The sequence below is a fragment of the Elephas maximus genome, chromosome 27 (genome assembly GCF_024166365.1).
Source record: "Elephas maximus indicus isolate mEleMax1 chromosome 27, mEleMax1 primary haplotype, whole genome shotgun sequence".
NCBI lineage: Eukaryota > Metazoa > Chordata > Mammalia > Proboscidea > Elephantidae > Elephas > Elephas maximus.
This window is the reverse complement of record NC_064845.1, coordinates 36,125,357-36,147,907: the sequence shown is the minus strand read 5'-3', so window position 1 is coordinate 36,147,907 and position 22,551 is coordinate 36,125,357. Positions and strand designations below refer to the sequence as shown.

At 42.9% G+C, this 22,551-nt stretch overlaps 2 protein-coding genes across 7 annotated transcripts in view; one reads left to right on the top strand and one right to left on the bottom strand.

Moving 5' to 3' along the window:
- Window positions 1-2,357, bottom strand: part of EAF1 (ELL associated factor 1) — a 17,481-nt gene extending 15,124 nt beyond the window's left edge. Inside the window, 3 exon segments of the mRNA XM_049870853.1 lie at window positions 41-135; window positions 1,996-2,135; window positions 2,137-2,357. Of these exon segments, the coding sequence (XP_049726810.1) occupies window positions 41-135; window positions 1,996-2,135; window positions 2,137-2,357 (456 nt within the window).
- On the top strand, window positions 2,327-22,551 carry METTL6 (methyltransferase 6, methylcytidine). 6 transcript variants are annotated; one of them, XM_049870855.1, is made up of 7 exons: window positions 2,327-2,509; window positions 3,499-3,871; window positions 4,936-5,070; window positions 10,341-10,511; window positions 15,647-15,730; window positions 17,623-17,764; window positions 21,337-22,430. In XM_049870855.1, the coding sequence occupies exons 2-7, from the start codon at window positions 3,647-3,649 to the stop codon at window positions 21,558-21,560; spliced, it is 981 nt and encodes a 326-aa protein (XP_049726812.1). In that variant the 5' UTR covers window positions 2,327-2,509; window positions 3,499-3,646; the 3' UTR covers window positions 21,561-22,430. The 6 variants fall into 6 exon arrangements, with proteins under 6 accessions (XP_049726812.1, XP_049726815.1, XP_049726816.1 ...); XM_049870854.1 differs by having other exon boundaries at window positions 2,328-2,509; window positions 3,496-3,871; XM_049870858.1 differs by lacking the exon at window positions 4,936-5,070 and having other exon boundaries at window positions 3,496-3,871; window positions 21,337-22,551.

Below are 22,551 nucleotides of genomic sequence, written 5' to 3'. Positions count from 1 at the left end.
GATCCCACATTTAAAAACAACAATAATGGGGTAAACTTACAGGGATATGTGGTAGCGTAATTGTGACTTCATCTCCTTTGCCAACCTGAAGCTCTCCTTCACAGGAAGTGTCTATAGATGCTGGCTTAAAATCATCTAAAGAGATAGGAAAAAGCATTACCTACTAAATGACTTACACTCAGGGCTTCCAAAGCGTTCTTATTTAAGAATTTTCTGTAACTCAGATAAACGGCAGATATACACAACTTTTAAATACTATTTCATTACGGAAAACATCACATATACAAAAGTAGAGAAAACAGAACAATGAACCCCTATGGACAATCACCCAGATTCAGTAATTACCAACTTAGGGACAACCTTGTTTCATCTACACCTCCACAGACTTTTTCCCCCATCCCCTCTGGATTATCCTGAAGAAAAGCTAGAGTTTAAATGCCATTTTATTAAGCAAGGATACTCCCTTCTCCTAAGAGACAGATGGAAATTAGTGTTGCGCTATCCATAACAACATATTTTGCCAGGGTTGTTGTGAGGATCAAGAGCAACAGAACATATGACAAAGATCTTGCAACTAAAAAGCCCTATACAAAACATAAAAGGCCACAGCATCATACCAGCTGATTTCCTTTTACACAGGAACTGTCAAAGTTAGGATCTGCCACGCCCGAGTTTCATGGCTTTGACAGAGCTGCTACTCTAGATGTTCAGAGAAGATAGTCAAACTATCTCCTGAAGTTATCCTGCCCATACGTCTGAACTGCAGTTAAGGTACACCATCAGCCATCTCACTCCATATTTCACCATGCCTGCCTCAAACTGCAGGGCAGGTGGACAAGTGAATCTTCTTATTTAAATCTCACATTGCTCTTCAGCCCATGAAAACATCAGCCTAGTAAACGGTTCAGGGAATGGTCTTATCACACTCCTAACATCCTCTCTGAAAGAGCTGGACCTGCTGTCAGCAGGAAGCATAGTAATGGCATGGCTGGCGATCCCACAAAGATGGGACTTCATTATTTAACACGCCCTCTTCCTACGTGTTGAGTCACATTATCTCCTCTGACAAAAACAAGTCTTAACCAGAGTTAGCACTACCAAGACAGGAAACCAGGAGCTCGTGAATCACTCAGGGATGCTCAGTCGGCCAATATCTACCAGCCAAATCATTAGCCAGGGCATAGAGTGGAAAGGAGCCTCCCTCAACAGAGTCTATAATCATGTAGAAAAAGAAGGTCCAGAATAATGACTGTTTTGACATTCCTTATGCCCTACGCTCTCTTCTGCTTCCAAATATAGATCAGGCTTTAACCTATCCCAGGTCTACAAATTCTAATTTTATTCTTTACAGAGGAAAAGTCAGGGTAGTACTAATGGCTTCGAAAGACATCAAAGTCAAGTAAGGCACGGAAAGCTAGAAGAGGAAGACGTCCATGAGGTGCAAAGAATGCGGATCTTCTGGCTGGAGAGGGGACGAAGAGCAGTGTCAGGGTGGCCAGAACCAAGATGGGCAAGGAAGGAAAGAAAGCTGAGGAAACGGGGGCAAAGACAGCGCAGGAGCAGAAGGGGAGCGGGTGAGGATCAGAAACAACCGGGCCGAGAATCCTTTAAACGTAGAGAATCCTGGTGGCAGAATCAGAAAGCGTGGGGAGGGTGGATTAGAAGGAGAAGAACGGGGTTCTGATGTGGGGTCACGGCCTTTCGGGAACGAGGAGTGGGGAGTCCTGGCTTAAGGGCTAGGTGGAGAGATGAAAACAGAAAAAGGTCAATGACGTTCGGAAGAAGAGTTTGGGACTATGAGGTAGGAGAATAGTTGCGAGTGACGAAGAGTCTGGTTCAGGAGCAGAGAGCTGAAAAAAGGAAAAAGCCAAGGTCCCGGGGTTTTTGAAAAGGGAAGGCACAGGGTTCCCTGGACGTTGGCTGGCCAGGAAATGAGGGAGTCGAGGCTGCAGGGGGCTGGGCGGCCGAAGGGGACCGCGGGGGGAGCCGGCTTACAGCGAATGGTGTGGAAGGAGGCCCGCGGCCGCTTCTCGAAGCTCTCCCCGAGCCGCAGGCAGTGCTCCTCGCGGTCCAGCAGCGGGTTCGCCGTCCCGTTCATGGCCCCACGCGACCCTCGCGCCCGGCGCGGCGCCCTCGCCGCGGCCCGAGCTTCCGGCGCCGGCGTCCGGAAGAGCAGTGGGTCCGGGACACCGCTCCGGGGCGCGCGGAGAGCCTAGCCGGCGCCCACTAGGGGCCGGAACCAAGTTCCCCTCTACGCGTCGGGGTGGGGGAAGACTCTGAGGAAGTGAGGCCGCGGAACTTCCGGCGTCGGGGAGGAACTGCTGGGTTCCTGGCGGAAGTCATGGGGGCGGTGCCATGGCACGAGAGTTCCGTCCAGAGAATCCCAGTTCGAGACTGTCTTGACCAAGCTCGTGGCTCCCGGCGGCTGCTCCCAAGCTCTGCCTCTGAGGGCGGGGCCTGGCTGAGGGGTCTGACCCGGCCCTGCCCCTGCAGGAGAAACCAGGATCGGGTAAGGATGGGTCCCAGAGCGCGGCGGACTAGATTGACCCAGATCTGACAGCCAGTGTGGCCTGCTCTCTGCATGCCATCGGGGCCCGCAGGGGCCTAGAATATCCGGAGTGCCCTTAGAGGGACACCAAAGACCCCGCCACCACGCGTCACTGGCCTCTTGTCCCTTTAGCGTCGTGACAGGGTTGGGAAGGCCTCAGTCCTTGGGAAGCGACGCCCCCCTGGCTCGTGCGACAGCCCCTTGTGAGTGCTGACCTTGTCACACTGACTCAGGCCACCCGGGGCGAGCTCCGACTCCCCAGACCAAACGGAGTCTATCCTGCAGGCTCTGGGACACGATTGCCGCCCTTCGTCTGGCCGTTGACCGCTTCCAGTTCCTGCAGCGTTTACCGTTGTGATTGTTTTTAAGTTACTCCTTTCACGGACAATCATTTTTTCGGAGTTCCTTTTTCTGAACTCTAAAGATTTATTGTAATAGTTGACTCATTATGCTTTGAATTAGAGTTTGGTGCTTGAGACAGTCCCGGCCACTGAATGTAAGCTCTCTGCAGTTAGGGACTTTTTCTTGGTCTCTGTTGCAGACTGAGTTGTATCCCCCCAAAATATGTGTTGGGATCCTAACCCCTAGACCTATGGATGTAATTCCTTTTGGGAATAGGGTTTTCTTGGTTATGTTAATGGAGACATATCGGTGCAGGGTGTGTCCTAAATTGAAGCACTTCTGAGTTCTAATGCTATGGGGCAATTCTACTCTGTCCTGTAGGGTCACTATGAGTGGAAATCGACTAGACGGCAGTGGGTTTGGTTTTTTTTGGTCTGAGTTCTAAGGAGCAGTGTTAGACACGGACAAGCAAGCACAAACAAGTGGGTGCAATAGGTGCCATACGAAGACTCTGTCTTCTTTGTGACCCCTCCTGTAGCAGGCAGAGTTTAGTGTAGAGTCTGCATCTGAACTGAACCACTAACCAGGATCTCATTCTTTTTCAGCAGAAGCATCCCATGCTGCCGGAGGCTGGAACCTGACAGGAGGAAGCACATCTGAGAAGAGCTGTGTCTGCAGTGTCAGCATGGATTTCTCAGGCTATGCAGGGATGGAGAACCTTCAACAGTGTTAAGTGTACGACTGTCAACTTATGAGATGGCGTCTTTGCAAAGGAAAGGGCTGCAAGCGAGGATGCTCAGCTCTGAAGAAGAGGAGAAACTAAAAAGAGACCAAGCTTTGGTGTCTGATTTTAAACAGCAAAAACTGGAAAAAGAAGCTCAGAAGAACTGGGACCTGTTTTACAAAAGAAACAGTACTAATTTCTTCAAAGATAGGCACTGGACCACCAGAGAGTTTGAGGAGCTAAGATCATGTAGGGAGGTGAGCTAATAATTAGCACCTTATTTGAGTTGTTCTCCATTTAAAATGTATAGAGAGTGATGACTTATTTCATTCATGTGAGGAATGTGAAGCAGAGAATTTATGAAGCTTGTTAAAATGCTGTGTACCTTGAAGAGAAACATACAGTTTGGTCTCAAGTGGTTTCAGCAGTTTCTGGGGTGTATAATACACAGGAGAGGGAATTTAATGGGTATTTTCTATTTCTATTCCTTTAAAGTTAACCTGAAAATTATAAACATTAAGTTTATACTGAGTGACTTTCATGACAGAGTTAGAATAATAATAAAACCAAAAACCAAACCCACTGCCGTCAAGTCAATTCCGACTCATAGCGACCCTATAGGACAGAGTAGAACTGCCCCATAGAGTTTCCAAGGAGCGCCTGGCAGATTTGAACTGCTGACCCTTTGGTTAGCAGCTGTAGCACTTAACTACTACGCCAAAGTTAATGAACACTGACCGTGGCCCTTTTCTAAGACCTTTACATGTGTTCTCTCATTTAAGCTTTATAATAATTCTGTAAGGTAGGTATTATTATCCCTACTCACAGGTGAAATTGTGTCACAAAGCTATTTAAATGACTTGCCCAAGAATAGAATAAAACCAAACCCATTGCTGTTGAGTCGATTCCGACTTATAGTGACCCTAAAGGACAGAGTAGAACTGCTCCATAGGGTTTCCAAGGCTGTGAATCTCTGTGGAAGCAAACTGCCACATCTTTCTCCTGAGGAGTGGCTGGTGGGTTTGAACCGCTGACCTTTGCGGGGGGCAAATGGAGAGTTGGAATTTGAATGCAGGCAAGTTAGCCCCAGAAGCTTTTCTATTAGCCGTTATGCTGTTTTTTCTCCACAGGAAACTACCCAATGCTTGAATAGTTAGATGACAAATGAAGTACCAGTATCAGCTTTGAGTTATTAGTTCACTTGTTTATTGTCCATTTTTTGGGAGCAGAGACCTTGTGTCATGTTCTGCACCTGTTAGTTTGGTTTATTTCTTCACTATGCAAGTATAAATATATTGTAACTTTGAGTTCTCTTCCCCAGTTTGAAGATGAAAAACTTACTGTGCTTGAAGCTGGCTGTGGGGTTGGAAACTGTTTATTTCCACTTTTAGAAGAAGATCTGAAGATTTTTGCCTATGCCTGTGATTTTTCTCCAAGAGCGGTTGAGTATGTTAAGGTTGGTGCGCCATCCATGTATTCTGTTATGCTTCTCCTTTTTTTAGGCTTGTTTGTCCTCTCTTCACCCATGTGCCCAATTCCAGTCCTCTGTTCCAGAGCTCACTAGCTATTAGCACCATGGGCTTTAATTTTACTGTTTCTGTGAGTCGGAATCAACTTGACAGCAACGGGCTTGGTTTTTGTTTTTTTGGGTACATTATATGTACATATGGAAACCCTGGTGGTGTAGTGGCTAAGTACTACAGCTGCTAACCAAGACGTTGGCAGTTCAAATCCACCAGACACTCCTTGGAAACTCTATGGGGCAGTTCTATTCTGTCCTACAGGGTCGCTGTGAGTCGGAATCGACTGGATGGCAACGGGTTTGGTTTTTTGGTTTTTTTTATATGTACATATAGAAACACAGGAGGCAGTAATGTCTGGTAATCTCACTGTTAGTAATGCTAGTTTTGATCAGTGGGTTAAGGTCATAATGGCCTGATTCCGTCATTGTAAAAATATTAACTTTGTGCCATTAACAAATACATGGGGATACTTTGGCAACACACAAATATCCATTTCCCCATCGACCTTTTACAGTTTTAGCATCCAAAAGACAATTTAAAAAAAAAAAAAAGTTAACACATTGTACTGAAACTTGCTTTCTTCACTCTACATTGCGTCTTGCAGGGTTTTTCATGTTCGTATGTATGATCTACCACATTTTTAATTTACCTGTTATAGTACTCCGTAGAATGGTTATACCATACTCAATTTAACATGTACCCTATTGTTATTCATTTAAATTATTTCTAACTTTTTGCTCTTATAAATAGTATTAATGTGACTCATTGTGCATGCTCCCCCAAACACATGTCTAAGAGTTTTTCTGTGGTGAAAAATGGAAGAGTAGAATTCCTCAGAGGGGGAGAAAAGGCACATTTAAATTTTAATAGACGAGGCCAAGTTGTCTTCCAAAAAGATCTCGCCAGTAACAGAGAACTACTTTTGTCTTCTTTTCCTCAACAACATTCATTATTCTCAGGCTTTTATTTTTCCTCATTTTATGGGCAAAAAAATTTTGTCTCTGCGTTTTAACTTGTTTTTCTCTGATTACGAGTGAGGTTGAAGACCTTGTCGTTTGTAAATAAGCATTAGTTTTTCTTCGGCTGTCAGTTTCTTTGTTCAATGAATTCAGCAACTACTGAGGGTCTAATGTTTGCGAGTTACGGTTCTAAGCACTGAGACTCAGCAGTGAACGAAACAGATAAAAATCCGCACCCGTGTGGAACGTACGTTACAGTAGTACCTTTGCCCATTTTTCGATTTGGTTGTCACTTTCTCTTTTGTTCTTCGGATGTATCCTGTATATTCTTGTTTCTGTTATATGTATTGCAAACACTTTCTTTTATCCCCTGTCTTTCAGAATTGTTTATGATATCTCTTTTCTTACACAGAATTTAAATTATGATGTCAAATTTATTAATCTTTTCCTTTTGAGGTACTAAGGTTTTATCTCTTGTTTAAGAGTTCTTTACCCCAAGAATTTAGACATAATTATCAATGTATTTTTATAAGTTTGGTTATTATACTTTTTAATCTGGAAAATTTCAGCCATTATTTCTCTAAAATTTCTTTGATCCCGTTCTCTCTTTTTTCCTTCTGGGAGTCCAGTTAACATTTATGTTATACCACTTGGTATTGTCCCACAGCTCTTGGATGCTCTGTTTTGTTCTTTTTACTTTTTCCTCTTTGTATTTTCAGCTTGTATAATTTCTATTGTTCTATATTCAAATTCACTGATTCTTTCCTAGGCATTATCAGCCCATCAAAAGCATTGTTTATTACTAAAGTTTCTTTTACTTCTAGCCTCCATCTCCCTGCTGAAATTTACTATCTGATCTTGTATGTTGTCTCCCTTTTCCACTAGTGCCTTTAACATATTAATCTTTGGTTTTAAATGTCTGGTCTGATTGTTCCAACATTTCTGTCATATGCGAGTCTGGTTCTGATGATTGATTTTTCTCTTCAGAGTGTTTTTTTCTTGGCTTTTGATATGCCTGGTACTTTTTTGTTGAAAGCCTGACATGTTACATAGCAACCCTATAGAACAGAATAAAACTGCCCCATAGGGTTTCCAAGGAGTGGCTGGTAGATTTGAACTGCCAACCTTTTGGTTAGTAGCCAAGCCCTCACTCACTGCGCCACCAGGGCTCTGACATGTTACATAGGGCAGTGGGTACTAGGTAATAGGGTTTGTAATAATCTACGTAGAAGTTGGGCTCTGTTTGAAGTTTGTTGTTGCTATAGTTACCAGTGTTGAGGTTTGTTGTTGCTATGGATACCAGAGACTTCATACTCCTCTAATGACTTTATTTTTGCCTCCCTTCTTGCCTTAGGGTCTTCCCTTTGTGCTGTTCCCCAGAGAGAGTATGTCTCTTGCAACTCTCCCCGCTGTAATCCACTGCTGTTATTACCGGAGACACTGGTGTGGTGGTGGGATGGAGGGGAGGAGAGCACTCCCTAAAGCTCTGATCAAGCCCCAGTTTTTAAGTGCACAGTGAGCCTGGGTCTCAGGGGTGTAGCCTTCTCAAGTATTTCTGCTTCTCCAGGAGTAGAGTTTTTCTCTCCTTGCCCACCTTTCCCTAGCTGTGGGGGTATATCCACCAGTGTCCTCTTTATGGTCTTGAGGCATTCCCCCTGCAGATTAAGGCTGAGTCTGGACAGAGTAGTTCCTTTCCCTACCTGCAGCGGTATGCCACCAGTGCCCTTAGGCTACAGGCCTCAGACAATCTTTCCCCTGTGGATTAAGCCTAAACTTCTTCTTCCTTATGGGAGATTAGGAGACAGGCCAACACCAAGAAGAGCTCCAGAATCTCACCACCCTCCCTGTGAGCCTGGTGGACTTCCTGGAGAAAACACCTGCAAAACGTGGGAACATCCTGAGACTTTGTCTCCAGGAGCTCCTGAGGTACCTTCACACTCACGGCTAGCCCACATTCGGCCTCCAGAACTTTGTCAAATTTCTAATGTAATCTTCCCAGGCAGGAGGCTTCTGCCTCAGGTAAGCCAGTGCTTAGCTCCTGTCTCTCTGCAGATTTTGGGATTGCCATTTGTCCTGTGGCCTTAGTGCTTGCTGGTGGGTTCCTTACCGGGCTGTCTGTCTAGCTTTTTTCTTTTTGTGAGGATGAGAGACTATGTCTTTCCACTTCCTCTACACCCCCAAGTCCCTGGGTGGTGCAGAAGGTTAACAAACTCAGTCGCTGGTGCTTCAAGTCCATCCAGAAATGCCTTGGAAGAAAGATCTAGCAGTCTACTTCCAAAAAAATCAGCCACTGAAAACCCTGTAGAGCACAGTTCTACTCTGACACAGAGGGGGTCACCATGAGTTGGAGTCATGGCAACCGATGAACTGGTTTGCGTTTCTGAAGTAAATCTGGAATTCCTTTGATTCATCTGGAATTCTTATTTCTTAATGAGTTTTCCAGATGGGTAGCTAGTTGTCTGAACATAATAAATTGAATGAGAAGCCCATTTTCCCTCACCGATAATTGTCACTTTTATCTACTTTTTAATCTAAATGTTACATTTGTCACCTGTTTTTCATCACATATAATGCTAAATTTCTATATATAAAACCAAAAACCAAACCCATTGCTGTCAAGTCGATTTCAACTCCTAGTGACCCTGTAGGACAGAATAGCACAGCCCCAGAGGGTTTCCAGGGAGCACATGGTGGATTCAGACTGCCAGCCATTCGGTTAGCAGTCGTAGCTTTTAACCACAGTGCCACCAGGGTTTCCTCCTATACGTGCATGGGTCGTTTCCAGACTTTTTATTCTGTCCCAGTGATCTTTTTGTCACATTCCCAAACCACATTGTTACAATACTACACTTTGTAATGTTTTGATGTCTGGTAGGGTACCTCCCCCTTCTTTGTTCTTCATTTTAAAATTTGACTTGACTATTCCTAAAGATTTTCTCTTTCAGATAAATTGTCCACCCTGTCAACTTTGAATCTCTGTTGGGATTCAACTGAGATTGCGTTGGATTTATCGGTAGAATTATGGGTAGAAATGACATCTTTTTTTTAATCTTTAGATGAAGGTTTACAGAGCAAACACGTTTCTCATTAAACAATACACATATTGTTTTGTGACATTGGTTGCCAACTACATGTCAACACTCTCCCCTTCTTGACGTTGGGTTCCCCATAACCAGCTTTCCTGTCCCCTCCTGCCTTCTCGTCCATGCCCCTGGGCTGGTGTGCCCATTTAGTCTCGTTTTATTTTATGGGCCTGTCTAATCTTTGGCTCAGGAGTGACTTCACGACTGAGCTGTAAGGGTGTCTGGGGGCCATACTCTTGGGGTTTCTCCAGTCTCTGTCAGACCAGTAAGTCTGGTTTTTTATTTTTTTGTGAGTTAGAATTTTGTTCTACATTTTTCTCCATCTCTGTCTGGGACCCTCTGTTGTGTTCCCTGTCAGAGCAGAGAAATGACATCTTTTCAATATTGACGCTTTCCATCCAATATCTTGTTTATCACTATCATTTACATTAAAGAAAAGTTTAATGTTTTTCCTTATAATACTCTTATACGTGTGTCAAAGCTCACCAAACGGAATGCACCAGGAATCCACTTGTAGTCAAAAACATTAGGCTTGTTTAGCTTGTTGCAGCAAGGAAAAATATACCCTAGAACTCCCTAAGCATATCGTGGGAACATCTCAGTAAGCGGAGTTATAAGGGCTTCTCATAGGATTGGGGCATATCCTGGACGGTTCAGAGGAGGGTTAAGGAGGCAGAGGCCTCCCGTGGATTATCATCTCTTTGGAAATACAGGATTCTAAAAGGCTAAGTTTTGAGTACGTGATAGACTATATTCTCTCCCCAGTTAAAAATGATTTGTTGAAATGAAATCTTACCACTTGTAGCAATAGCAGATATTACATGCTTTGTATGAGAATGGTTCAGTACTCAGTTTTACCCAGCAACAAAGCAAGCATTCATTTCTGTGCAGCAGTACGCAAGTGGAAATGGGGTCTCCTTTTGATGCTCTGGAAACCCTGGCGGTGTAGTGGTTGAGTGCTACGGCTGCTAACCGACAGGCCTGTAGTTCACATCCGCCAGACGCTCCTTGGAAACTCTAACGGGCAGGTCTGCCCTGTCTTGTAAGGTCACTATGAGTCGGAATTGACTCGACGGCAGTGAGTTTTTTGATGCTCTATTTTTGTATATCGACATGGTTGTTAGACTAAAATTCTTTTGTGTTTTTTTTCCCTCTCTCTAGCAAAATCCTTCATATAACACAGAAAGATGCAAGGTATTCCAGTGTGATCTGACTAAAGATGACCTTCTGGAACATGTGCCCTCAGAGTCTGTAGATGTCGTCATGTTGATATTTGTGCTCTCAGCTATTCACCCTGACAGGATGCAGCTTGTCTTACAAAATGTTTACAAGGTAAGTAATTTGGGGCTTGCACTTGAGGATTGGCCCTCCCAATCCTTTTGCTTCTCTTCCTTCCGAGGCTCATGTTCTGTGTAGAGTCACAGAGTCCTGCCATTCTCACCAGGTAGGCTGTGCAGTCAGCGTGTGGAAAGGGCACGAAAGGTCCACCCTAAATGCTGGTCTGTGCAGTGGCCAGGGCTGCTTTTCAGAGCTTGGCCAGCTTATTATTGAGATAATAATACCTAGATCATAGAGTTTTGCAAGATTAAATGACATATGTGTAAAGGGCTAGCACAACACCTAGAACATGGTAAGTGCTGATTAAAAGTCAATCATTACAGCTGTTGTTATGGTTATTGTTACTGCCATCATTGTTGTTATTGGAGTGGGGAGAACCCAAACTGCTGTGGCCACCAGGAGGCTGCCTTAGCACACAGGAAGTAAAGCTTCACTCTTTAGTCTTGTGATAAGCCCCCTCAGCTTCCATCTCTGAGCCACAGTTTCCTTGTCTGTAAACTGGTGGTACCTCTCACAGGGTGGTTGTGAGACGCAGGCGAAATCATGTGTGCGAGGGGGTTCTGTAAGCCACAGCAGAAGCCCCCTTATTTACACAAACAGTTGGTAACAGTGTCAGTTAATTAAAAAACCAGCTAAACCAAGAAGTTCTTAAAAATGGTACATTCTTATCTTAAACATTTTATTATAACTTAAAATACATGAGCAAATGTTCATTCATCACTTTTTTGACTAAGACTAAGTCCTTTTCCTTGGATATGAGACCACTGATGATCTTTCATACATAACCACACACATGATGTAGTTTTGGTCTCTTTAAAATGGAGCAAGAACTTAAAGACGATTGGAAAGTAATCAGGGGGCAGAGTCCTTTATGACTTGAGACTTTTATAGTTGACTCTCTTGCGCCTAATTAAACAGCACTTTGTTCAGTCCTTCTTTATCAAGGAAAGAGTTCAATTTACTTTTCATAGAAAATGAAAATGCTTTCTATTCACATTTATATTTTATTGTTTATATACTCTCTTAATAAAGTTTATAATTAATTATAAAACAAAGTACAGCTAGCGTAAGTAGGTTTGGGAGCAAACCCAAGTGACTCATGGTGAGCATGCAGTTCATGGAGGGTGGGGGTCACCAAGTTATAAGCATGCGTGATCTAGAAAGCCTACGACCTTCAAATGTTCAAATGTTCGTGGGCTTCAGTCCTGCCTTACAGAGGGAAAGCAGAGCATGCAGCAAGTAGAAAAAGTAGATGTTGGTTAAAAGAGCTTCTGTTGTATTTAGAGCTAGCTATACATCAAAATTTACCCCTGGTTTTGTTTTAAAGTAAGTACTGAGGTAGAAATTTCCAGACACCAGAAACCTATTGGGTAATTATTCTTACTGAAAATACTGCTGTTTGGTAATTCATATATTACCACACAGGTTTTAGCCCTCTGCTTGTGAAGTTTGGAGAGGTTTCTTCTTACTTTCTCTCTTCCTGCCCCTAATATCTGAGCAGATCAGAACCGACAGAACCCACAAAGGGGCATGATACTTAAGCTGGGTAGAGACGGAAGAGTGTATCAGTCAGGGTTTTCCAGAGAAACAACCAATAGAGGGTGTACGTGTGTCATGTATATGCATACAGGTATGAATGTGTGCGTTTGTGTGTGTAAAGGGAGAGATTGATCGATTTTAAGGAAATGGCTCATGTAGTTGCGGAGGTTGGCAAGCCTGAAATATGTAGGGCAGACCAGCAGGCTGGAAACTCAGGCAGGATTTGATGCTGTGCTCCTGAAACAGAATTTCTTCTTTCCCAGGGGACCTCAGTTTTTGCTCTTAAAGCCTTCAGCTGACTGGACGACACCTACCCACATTATCAAGGGTAGTTGTTTAAAGTCGAGTGGTTGCAGATGTTAACCACGTCTACCAAACACCTTCACAGCAACACCTAGATTGGTGTTTGATTAACTGGGTATCGTAGCTTAGCAAAGTTGACACCTAAAACTAACCATCACGGAGGTCATCAGGGGAGAGATGGTAGGGTCAGTGATTTGGAGGTCCACGTGAGTGTGAAGGATTATTAAAGGTGGGGAACTACAGAGAGAAAGCTGGAAGGGTGGAAGGGTAGTCAGAGAGTAACTTGCATGGCATTGAGAGTATGGAGGGGTTATACTTATTAGTGTTGGCAAAGTCTAGGACGTGACTGTGATTGAAGGGTGGAGGACACAATCTTTTGAAGAGAGAAACTCAAATCATAAAGAGACCAGCGTGTCTGGAAGGACAGTGCACTTGTGTATTGAACTTGCCCAGAATTAAGAATGGAGTAGCACTGATGATAGAACAGCGAGCCAGAAGGTAAACTCATCATGAAATGGAAAGAAATGACCCTGGAACTGATAGATGATGGTAATGAGAAGGAATGGTGGATGATGTAACCTGATGAAAGAGATTCAGAGCTGAGGGAAGCAAGGAGAACACCAGCCCCCATTCAGGCCCAACGGTACAAGGTTCGTGGAAGAAAACAGCCATAACTTGAGAGATTGCAGAGAAAACACTGTCCTCAGGGGATAGCCAGGTTTCTGTTGGAACAGGAATGTGAAGGGAACATTCTGAAGGGGTTGTGGATACCAGTGATTTCACTGATGAAAGGTTTCAGGAATTACGGAGGATTGGGAGATAGATGAGAGCTTAGAAATAGACCTGCATGTCATTCTCAGGTAAACTAAAGACTTAGATGAAAAGAGAAAATTTTGAAACTTGCAAAAGAAAATATAGGAGAAATCTTTATAACTTCTTTAGGGGGTAAATTTTCTCAAAGACCCAAAGCATTCCAAACATAAAGATGATTAACTGTTCTAAAATCAAGAGTTTCTGTTCTTCAAAAGACAACATAATATAAAGAAATTAAAAAGGCAAGTTGCGAAAAGAAATTTACGCACTTTTACAAGCTATACAACTGACGAAAGATTAATACCCGGAATATATGAAGAATTCCTGTGTATCAGTAAGAAAGACAACTCATTTAAAAAAATGGGCAGACTTGATTAGTCGGTTTATAGCAGAGAGCCCAGGTATGGCAAAGTAATTTATTAGATGAACAAAATTAAGAAATCTGACAAAGCCAAGTACTGGTGAGGATAGGGGCCTCTAGGATCCCATATACTTTTCTGGTGGAATATAAACTGGTATAACCACTTGGGAAATCAATTTGACATTATTTTACAGAGCTGATCACTTTCATTAACATGAACCAGGCTTCCACTCCTACATATATTTCCTAAAGACACTCTTACCCACATGTTCCACGAGACATATGGAAGAGTGTTTATGACAGCAGTGTTTATAACACCAAAAAACTGAAAGTAACTCAAAAGTCCCACTGATAGAGGATCCATAAAGTGTGCTGTGTTCATGCAGTAGAATGGTTACAGCACTGAGAGAGAATGACCTCAGCTGCACACAAGAACACGGACTGATTTTTGAAAAGCAAGTTGCTGAAGACTACTTACAGCATGATACCATTTTGGGGCCAGCCTCCACTGCCCCCCCGCCCCCCCCCCCCAAAAAAAAGCAGTGGACTGATAATACAAATCCAGGCCGGTAGATCTCTAGGGCAGGGCTTCGTACCACAATTGTGCCATTCACCCTCTTGCTAGGCTATGAAGCTTACGGATCCCTTCTCAGAATGCTTTCAATGGCCTGAAATAAACCTGGGATTACAAGGGCAAATGATATTGAAATAAGGTAACAAATTTGTTATAAATGAGAAGTAAATATACCTTTTTATTAATACACCTTTTATCAAGATTTAGTGATAAGTCTAATAAATAACCATGATTTGGGAGTGGTGATGAATGTAAATTGAGGTGTCTCCAACCACTGCACCATGAGGTGAAAACACTTCATGACTTCTGTTAGTGAGGAAATGTTTTACCGTCTGCATTTATCATGGAAGGAGTGCTAGATTCCCTTTAGAGAGGAGTGAAACTAAAGGGGGAACTTTTTTCCTACCTAAGTTAACAGTCTCCCTAAATTCTAATCTTAGACCCTTTGGATCTTGGGACTCTCTAGATTGTTTTTAGGTTGCTGCTAGGTGCTGCCTGGTTGTTTCTGACTCGTAGCAACCCTGTGTACAACCCAACCAAACACTGCCCGGCCCTGCACCATCCTCACAGTCGTTGCTGTGTTTGAGCCCGTTGTTGCGGCCGCTGTGTCAGTCCGTCTCATTGAGGGTCTTCCTCTTTTTCACTGACCCTCTACTTAGCATGATGTCCTTTTCTAGGGACTGTGATTAGGACTCTGGATTAGGGACCCGTGTTCTAGGGGAAGGCAGAGGGATGCTACGGGTGAGGAGCATGCAGAGACGTGCAACAGTATCGGTAATACTCTAGTTCTTAAGCTGAGTGGCGGGTTCCGTTCATAATTCACATCTTACGTTACATATAGTTTTACATTTTCCTGAGGTTTAACATATATGTTATAAGCAGCTAAATCCCAAGTGTTCCGTTAGATGCGTTTTTGCACGTCCATACACTCATGTAAACACCACCTCCGTATAGGTTCTGGCATCCCTGCAGGCTTCCCGGTGCTCTCCCACCCCAGGCCCCAGGTGCCCGCTGTTCTGATCTGTGAAATCATTTCACTTTTTCTTGAACTTCCTATAAACAGAAACGTGTTAAGTATATGTTAGTAGGTATGAAATGTTTTTTATACGTATATATTTTTAAGATTGGATTGAGCTGCCTCAGGCTGTACTTGGCCCCTGTTGTAACCTTTCTTCCGTAACAAATTCCATTTCAGCAGTCCTCCTGCTTTTGCTCCCCACTAGAAATCTCTTTTCAGCTGATCTGGAACGAGTTTACAGCACCAGTCTGACTACCTTTTCTCTGTGGTCATAGTGACCGGTTCATTAATTTGACATCATGTGCTTCATCAGGAAATTACCCCAGGGAGAGCCAGTCTCTCAGCCTCTGACAATAAGATACCCTGTGGGCATCTCTGAAGCCTGGCACAAACAGCCACGGTGATAGGCGGTTGTAACACAGTTCTAATTTTCTCCAGATCTTGACTAGAGAAGCTAACTAACAGTCAAATTTTAAACTGGAAGGCAACCTTAACGTTGAACTCTCGGGTTTCTGGAATAGGATGGTGAAGAACAGACTGCATTTGCCATCGGAAGACCTGGATTTTCATCTTCCCTATTCCACCAATTTGCCTTGAGACCTCAGGCAAGTTCCTTTTACTCTGAGCCTTACTTATTGTAAAGTGGGCATAATCTACCCGCTTCTTGGGGTTGTCGGAGAATGATAGGACGTGACACTGGAAAATGCCTGCTAAACGATAACAGCGCCATGGTCAGAGAAGGCATTAGTCTCATTGTTTTACAGACAAGAAAGCAGATTCAGAGGGACAAAATTACTTGCTAAAGGTCCTTCAACTAGTTAATGGAAGACCTGAGAGTTGAATCAAGATTTCCTAATTCCTGAGTGAGTGTTCTTTCCACTATCCACGCAGCCTTTCCCTCCTTCTAAAGTGAAGAGTAAGTTTTTCTCATGTGAGCTAAATTGATTTCAGAATGTTCCCTTCTCAGTTATTCACATTTTAAAACAGCGTTTCTGAACAAGTAAAATTGTTTTTACCCACCAGGCTCTTTCCTGACTCCCTTTAAAACGCCTGCCGGTATCGACAGGAATCAGCTAAGTGAGGCAATGTGCTAGCACGCACGGAGGCATTGTGGACCACATGTCCACGTTCTGTTCAGGAAGAGGAAGTGTACCCCAAACTGCATTTGGAAAAGTTCACAGCACAGCACGTGCTTTTTCAAAGGAGAAAAAAATTATTACGATAAGTGACACATGTCCATTTTGAAGTAAATATTTTCAAAATCATCTTGTTGATGAGTCAGAATTACAAGATTTAATAAAATGAATTCCTCCTTTGAAACTCCCTTTCATTGGTATGGGACACAATTTGAAAGAATTCTCATGTAAAAAGCCAGTTTCACAATGCACACCACTTTTCATTTTGCGAAGCACGTGACCCTTTGCTATGTAAGATGAAGCAGTCACACGTGCTGTACTGCTTATCTTACCTTCTGAGCTTTGAAACGCCTTCTCTTCTGACATCTTATCTCCGAAAGGCACTGCCATGGGCTCACCACTTGGTGCTGACACTGACCCCTTCCTAAATTACTGCCCTCTGGCCTGAGGACCCACTTCTCTTCATACACGAGGTCCACTCGAAGTTACCTGTCCCCTCTGAGCTGCTTTTTTCTCGTCAGTAGTGTGAAGGAGCGACCTGATTCTACAGTGAGACCTTTTGACCTAAGTGTGAGTGCTGACTCTCACGTAGTAGCTAGTGAGTGATCATGGGCAAATCATTTCACGTCTTCCACTGTCAATTTCCTTATCCCCCATGAGGATAACAATTGCCATCCTTCCTGTCTTCTAGAATTGTGGTGAAGATTTGATGAGAAAATGTCTGGTAAGCTGTAGAGTGCCAGGTGTATATTAGTTATTAGCATAGTGAGTGAGCTATACATGATTGTAGCCACATATAGTGAAACCATAGCTGAGACTCAGAATGAGGAAAACAGCCCAAATCAGTAAAAAGCAGAATTACCTAATAGTTTTTTAAAGAGGAAGTTTGATACAGGATCACCTACTACGAGAAGGCTGATAAAATGCTGAAAGAATGTTTTGCCATATAGAGGTCCCTGAATGTGCTTTAATGAGGATTAGGCTTTTTCATTTATTGTCTTTAGCATTTTAGTGGAATGACACTGAACCTTCTAGAGTGCTCCTGGCGGTGCTCAAGAAATGTCTTTCCAAGGTTATTGGGTCCATGCCAAGCCTTACTTATTCCTTTGATTTCTGTTGTTAGTTGTCATTAAGTTGGCTCTGACTCAGGGCGATCCTATGTATAATGGGACAAAATGCTACGCGGTCCTTCACCATCTCCGTGGGCTTTGATTAGCAGATCCTTCCTAAGTATATGGCCCCTTTCATAATCACAAATTCTAAGTTATTTTACTCTCTAAGTTAATAAGATTTTATTTTATAGTAAGCTTCACTTGACTAGATTGCCCATAGTTAACCTGCAATTTGCTTTTGTTTTGTAGGTATTAAAACCAGGCAAATGTGTCTTATTTCGTGACTATGGACTGTATGATCATGCTATGCTTAGGTTTAAAGCCGGCAGCAAGCTTGGAGAAAACTTCTATGTTAGACAGGATGGAACCAGATCCTATTTTTTTACTGATGGTAAGATGAATGGACTCACCAGAATATGTTTTATTCTTTATTTCCATTTCCTCGGTTGCGTTGTCACTGCGCTGTCCTTAGCACACATGCACGGGACCTTGGAACCAGCTCCCCAGTGCTCTGGGACAACACAAGTGTGGCCCCTGCCCAGAGGCTCTCACAACCTTCCTCTGGGCAACAGTGTCAGTTAGGGAACCTGGTGAGTGGACAGACTCTGACCCGCCGTACAGATGCTCTGCTGAGAACTGTGCTGGGGAAGCGGGGAGGGCAGTGCAGGAACGTCACTGTTCAGTAAGGAATGAAGCATGTAGGACGTTAAGTGTCACACCCTCAGATTACTTTCCCAAGTCACAAAGGTAAGAACCCTTTTTCTATAAATGCGATTGGATTGATTTTTTTTTTTAATAGTTTTTATTGTGCTTTAAGTGAAAGTTTACAAATCAAGTCAGTCTCTCACACAAAAACTGGTATACACCTTGCTACACACTCCCAATTACTCTCCCCCTAATGAGACAGCCTGCTCTCTCCCTCCACTCTCTCTTTTCATGTCCTTTTCGCCAGCTTCTAACCCCTTCTACCCTCTCATCTCCCCTCCAGGCAGGAGATGCCAACATAGTCTCAAGTGTCCACCTGATCCAAGAAGCTTACTCCTCACCAGCATCCCTCTCCAACCCATTGTCCAGTCCAATCCATGTCTGAAGAGTTGGCTTTGGGAATGGATCCTGTCCTGGGGCAACAGAAGGTCTGAGGGCCATGACCACCGGGGTCCTTTTAGTCTCAGACCATTAAGTCTGGTCTTCTGAGGATTTGGGGTCTGCATCCCACTGCTCTCCGGCTCCCTCAGGGGTTCTCTGTTGTGTTCCCTGTCAGGGCGGTCATCAGTTGTAGCCAGGCACCATCTAGTTCTTCTGGTCTCAGGCTGATGTAGTCTCTGGTTCATGCGGCCCCTTCTTGTTTGTTGGGCTCGTAATCACCTTGTGTCCTTGATGTTCTTCATTCTCCTTTGATCCAGGTGGGTTGAGACCAATTGATGCATCTTAGACGGCTGCTTGCTAGTGTTTAAGACCCCAGAAGCCACACTTCAAAGTGGGATGCAGAATTTTATTATGCCAATTGACTTAGATGTCCCCTGAAACCATGGTCCCCAGACCCCTGCCCCTGCTACACTGGCCTTTGAAGCATTCAGTTTATTCAGGAAACTTCTTTGCCTTTGGTTTAGTCCAATTGTGCTGACCTCTCCTGTACTGTGTGCTGTCTTTCCCTTCACCTAAAGTAGTTCTTATCTACTATCTAATTAGTGAATACCACTCTCCCACCCTCCTTCCCGCCCCCCTCTTGTAACCATAAAAGAATGTTTTCTTCTCAGTTTAAACTGTTTCTCAAGTTCTTATAATAGTGGTCTTATACAGTATTTGTCCTTTTGCAACTGACTAATTTCACTCAGCATAATGCCTTCCAGGTTCCTCCATGTTATGAAATGTTTCACAGATTCCTCACTGTTCTTTATCGATGTGTAGTATTCCATTGTGTGAGTATACCAAAATTTATTTATCCATTCATCTGTTGATGGGCACCTTGGTTGTTTCCATGTTTTTTGCTATTGTAAACAGTGCTGCAATAAACATGGGTGTGCATATATCTGTTTGTGTAAAGGCTCTTATTTCTCTAGGATATATTCCAAGGAGTGGGATTGCTGGATCGTATGGTAGTTCTATTTCTAGCTTTTTAAGGAAGCGCCAAATCGATTTCTAAAGTGGTTGTACCATTTGACATTCCCGCCAGCAGTGTAGAAGTGTTCCAGTCTCTCCACAACCTCTCCAACATTTCTTATTTTGTGTTTTTTGGATTAATGCCAGCCTTGTTGGAGTGAGATGAAATCTCATTGTAGTTTTGATCTGCATTTCTTTAATGGCTAATGATCGTGAACATTTCCTCATATATCTGTTAGCTACCTGAATGTCTTTTTTAGTGAAGTGTGTATTCATATCTTTTGCCCATTTTTTCATTGGGGTATTTGTCTTTTTGCAGTTGAGTTTTTGCAGTATTATGTAGATTTTAGAGATCAAGTGCTGCTCAGAAATGTCATAGCTAAAAACTTTTTCCCAGTCTGTAGGTGGTCTTTTTACTCTTTTGGTGAAGTCTTTAGACGAGCATAAGTGTTTGATTTTTAGGAGCTCCCAGTTGTCTAGTTTTTCTTCTACGTTCTTTATTATGGTTTCTATACTGTTTATGCCATGTATTAGGGCTCTTAATGTTGTCCCTATTTTTTCTTCCATGATCTTTATCGTTTTAGATTTTATATTTCGGTCTTTGATCCATTTTGAGTTAGTTTTTGTGCATGGAGTGAGGTATGTATGGGTCTTGTTTCATTTTTTTGCAGATGGATATCCAGTTATGCCAGCAGCATTTGTTAAAAAGACTGTCTTTTCCTCATTTAACTGTTTTGGGGCCTTTTGGATTGATTTTTAAATACACAGATTTGTTATAGAGTAGTGGTAAGGCAGTTAAGAAAAACCATTTGTGGGACCAATGGACACAGAGAACCCAGGGTGGAAAGTGAAAGGGGGAAAGTGCAGACACATTGCTGGGATGGCAACTAATGTCACAAAGCAATTTGTGGATAAAATTTTTGAATGAAAAACTAATCTGCACTGTAAACTTTCACCTAAAACACAATAAAATTTAAAAAACAGCAGCAACAACAAAAAAAGAAAATCATCTCAATGCCTAACACTGTTTCAGAACCTTTTAGGTCTTTTGAACATTAGTTTTACGTCTACCTAATAATATGGACCTTCTTAAGCTCTGTTTTTGCAAACATTTTTATTTCTTGATTGCCATTAAGACTGCAAGATCTTAAAAATATCAGATGAAAATTAAAAATATGTTTTAATGTTTCTGATTCATAAAATACGATTAAATCAATAGTAAATAATTGAGAAGATACAATGAGATCTGCAAAGCACTTCAAAGCACATTCTTTGGAGTAATGGACTCAGGAAGAGTCCGTCTGTGCCACATAGCTGTTAGTCTGTTTGTTTTGGTTCACGCGTACCCAGCACCCAAGTTTAACGCAGACATGAAACATAGTGAGGCATTATTTGAGTTAAAGTTTACTATGGGTGTAACACCAGCAGGTGACGTTTTTCCACTCTGGTCACAGATTTTCCTCCTCTGTATTAGGATAAATGAGGTCCTCGGTGTAAACAAATTGAGCCTATGCAGACCTTGTGTAAATAAAGCCAGTTTAGAAATTTTATTTCTTTTTACTCAGACTTTAGTATTTGGGGCTTATAATAGGGCAAGATGCACACACTCCACTTTGTCCTTAAATGTTTCTGATTAAATTGTGTTTAATTAGAGATTTCTACTTGTAAGTAATAGGAGTGTTAGTTTCTGGCTCCAAAAAAACAAAACCTTTAAATCGTAGCTTTGAAATTTCTATTACATTTATATATATGAATGTATGTATGTATGTATCTCAGTCTCAGCCCTCTACCCCTCCTTACCCACTGCGGGGCAAACGTCCCGTCATTAAGATTCTGAGCACTGTTGACCTGCTTGTCTTCCAGAATTCCTGGCTCAGCTCTTCACGGACACAGGTTATGAAGAAGTGATAAACGAGTATGTGTTTCGAGAGACTGTGAATAAAAAGGAAGGCCTATGTGTGCCCAGAGTTTTCCTCCAGAGCAAATTCCGGAAGCCTCCAAAGCACCCAGCACCCACCTCCCAAGGCCCTGGCCCTGAGTCACAAGTCCTGATCTTTCACGAAGTGGACGCTTGTGCCTTCATTTGAAGAAGCAGTTTAAAATCAGTCTTTTTACTTTGTATGTTTTTATATTTTAATGGTTTTTTAAATGAGCATATATCATTTTTGTGTGAAAAAGTTGTATGTTCGTGCAAATAAAATTGCAAGGCCTAAAAAGGGAAGAAAGCATTATGGTATAACACAAGTTAGCCATGTTGTTGGACTGTGAAATTCCATGAAGAAAAGAATAAGGGCCCCACAGGACTTGGAGGCCCTGTCATTGTTCAATGACTCTGTAAGTGTGCCTTGAGGCAGCGTGTCAGACAACCCTGTGAGAAGTGAGGCCAGATGGCCTAAGATAGCACATCCTGATGGATTTTTACCCCATAGGATAAAAATGTGCACTTTTCTTCTCTTTTTCCAGTGTTTCATATTTGCCTGTTTTCCTCCCCCTTCATTTCACTTATGTATCTCTTCAAGACCAGTGTACCACAAATACCAGTTTTGCTATGTCTGTGCTCAAGAATTTACCGCACTGCCTGATTCTGAGACCCTCCATAATTGGGCCAGTTCCTGGGAGAGGGAGGGGAAGGCCACCACCTATCCCCCATCTGTCTAATACCATGTCACCAGTACAGTGGATGTCTAGAGATGAGTTTCAGAACTGAGAGGGGCATTAGAATGGACTGTCCCAGCTTCCTGTCCAGAAAAGAGGAAGCAGTGGCTAGGTGGTAAATGACGAGGCCAAAAGCAGATAGCTGGTGGTGTGTTGGAGAATGGGGAATACCCGGAATCGTTCTGTTGAGCTGTTTCCTGAACTGAACACCATATATGGCTTTTACTTTATGAAATAAAATCAAAGTTCTGTTTGCCTATGAACAAAAGTTGATCCTATAAGCCTTTATGTTTTCCTTTCTGCAGAAATGTATTTAGGGAGTACTGAGTATGTTGAGTTGTGGACTGCACATGCCGCAAGCTAGGGCCCATCAACCCCAACCACACCTGTAGAGAAGGGGCCCTTGGTGGGGAGGGGACTGGG

What these genes read in the sequence shown, in the direction of transcription:
- METTL6 (XM_049870855.1), top strand. Translation starts at nt 3,647, where the DNA reads ATGGCGTCTTTGCAAAGGAAAGGGCTGCAAGCGAGGATGCTCAGCTCT. An exon ending in TCTTACAAAATGTTTACAAG is followed by an intron (nt 10,512 to 15,646) that starts GTAAGTAATTTG and finishes TTTCTGGAATAG; the next exon opens with GATGGTGAAGAACAGACTGC. An exon ending in ATCCTATTTTTTTACTGATG is followed by an intron (nt 17,765 to 21,336) that starts GTAAGATGAATG and finishes CTTGTCTTCCAG; the next exon opens with AATTCCTGGCTCAGCTCTTC.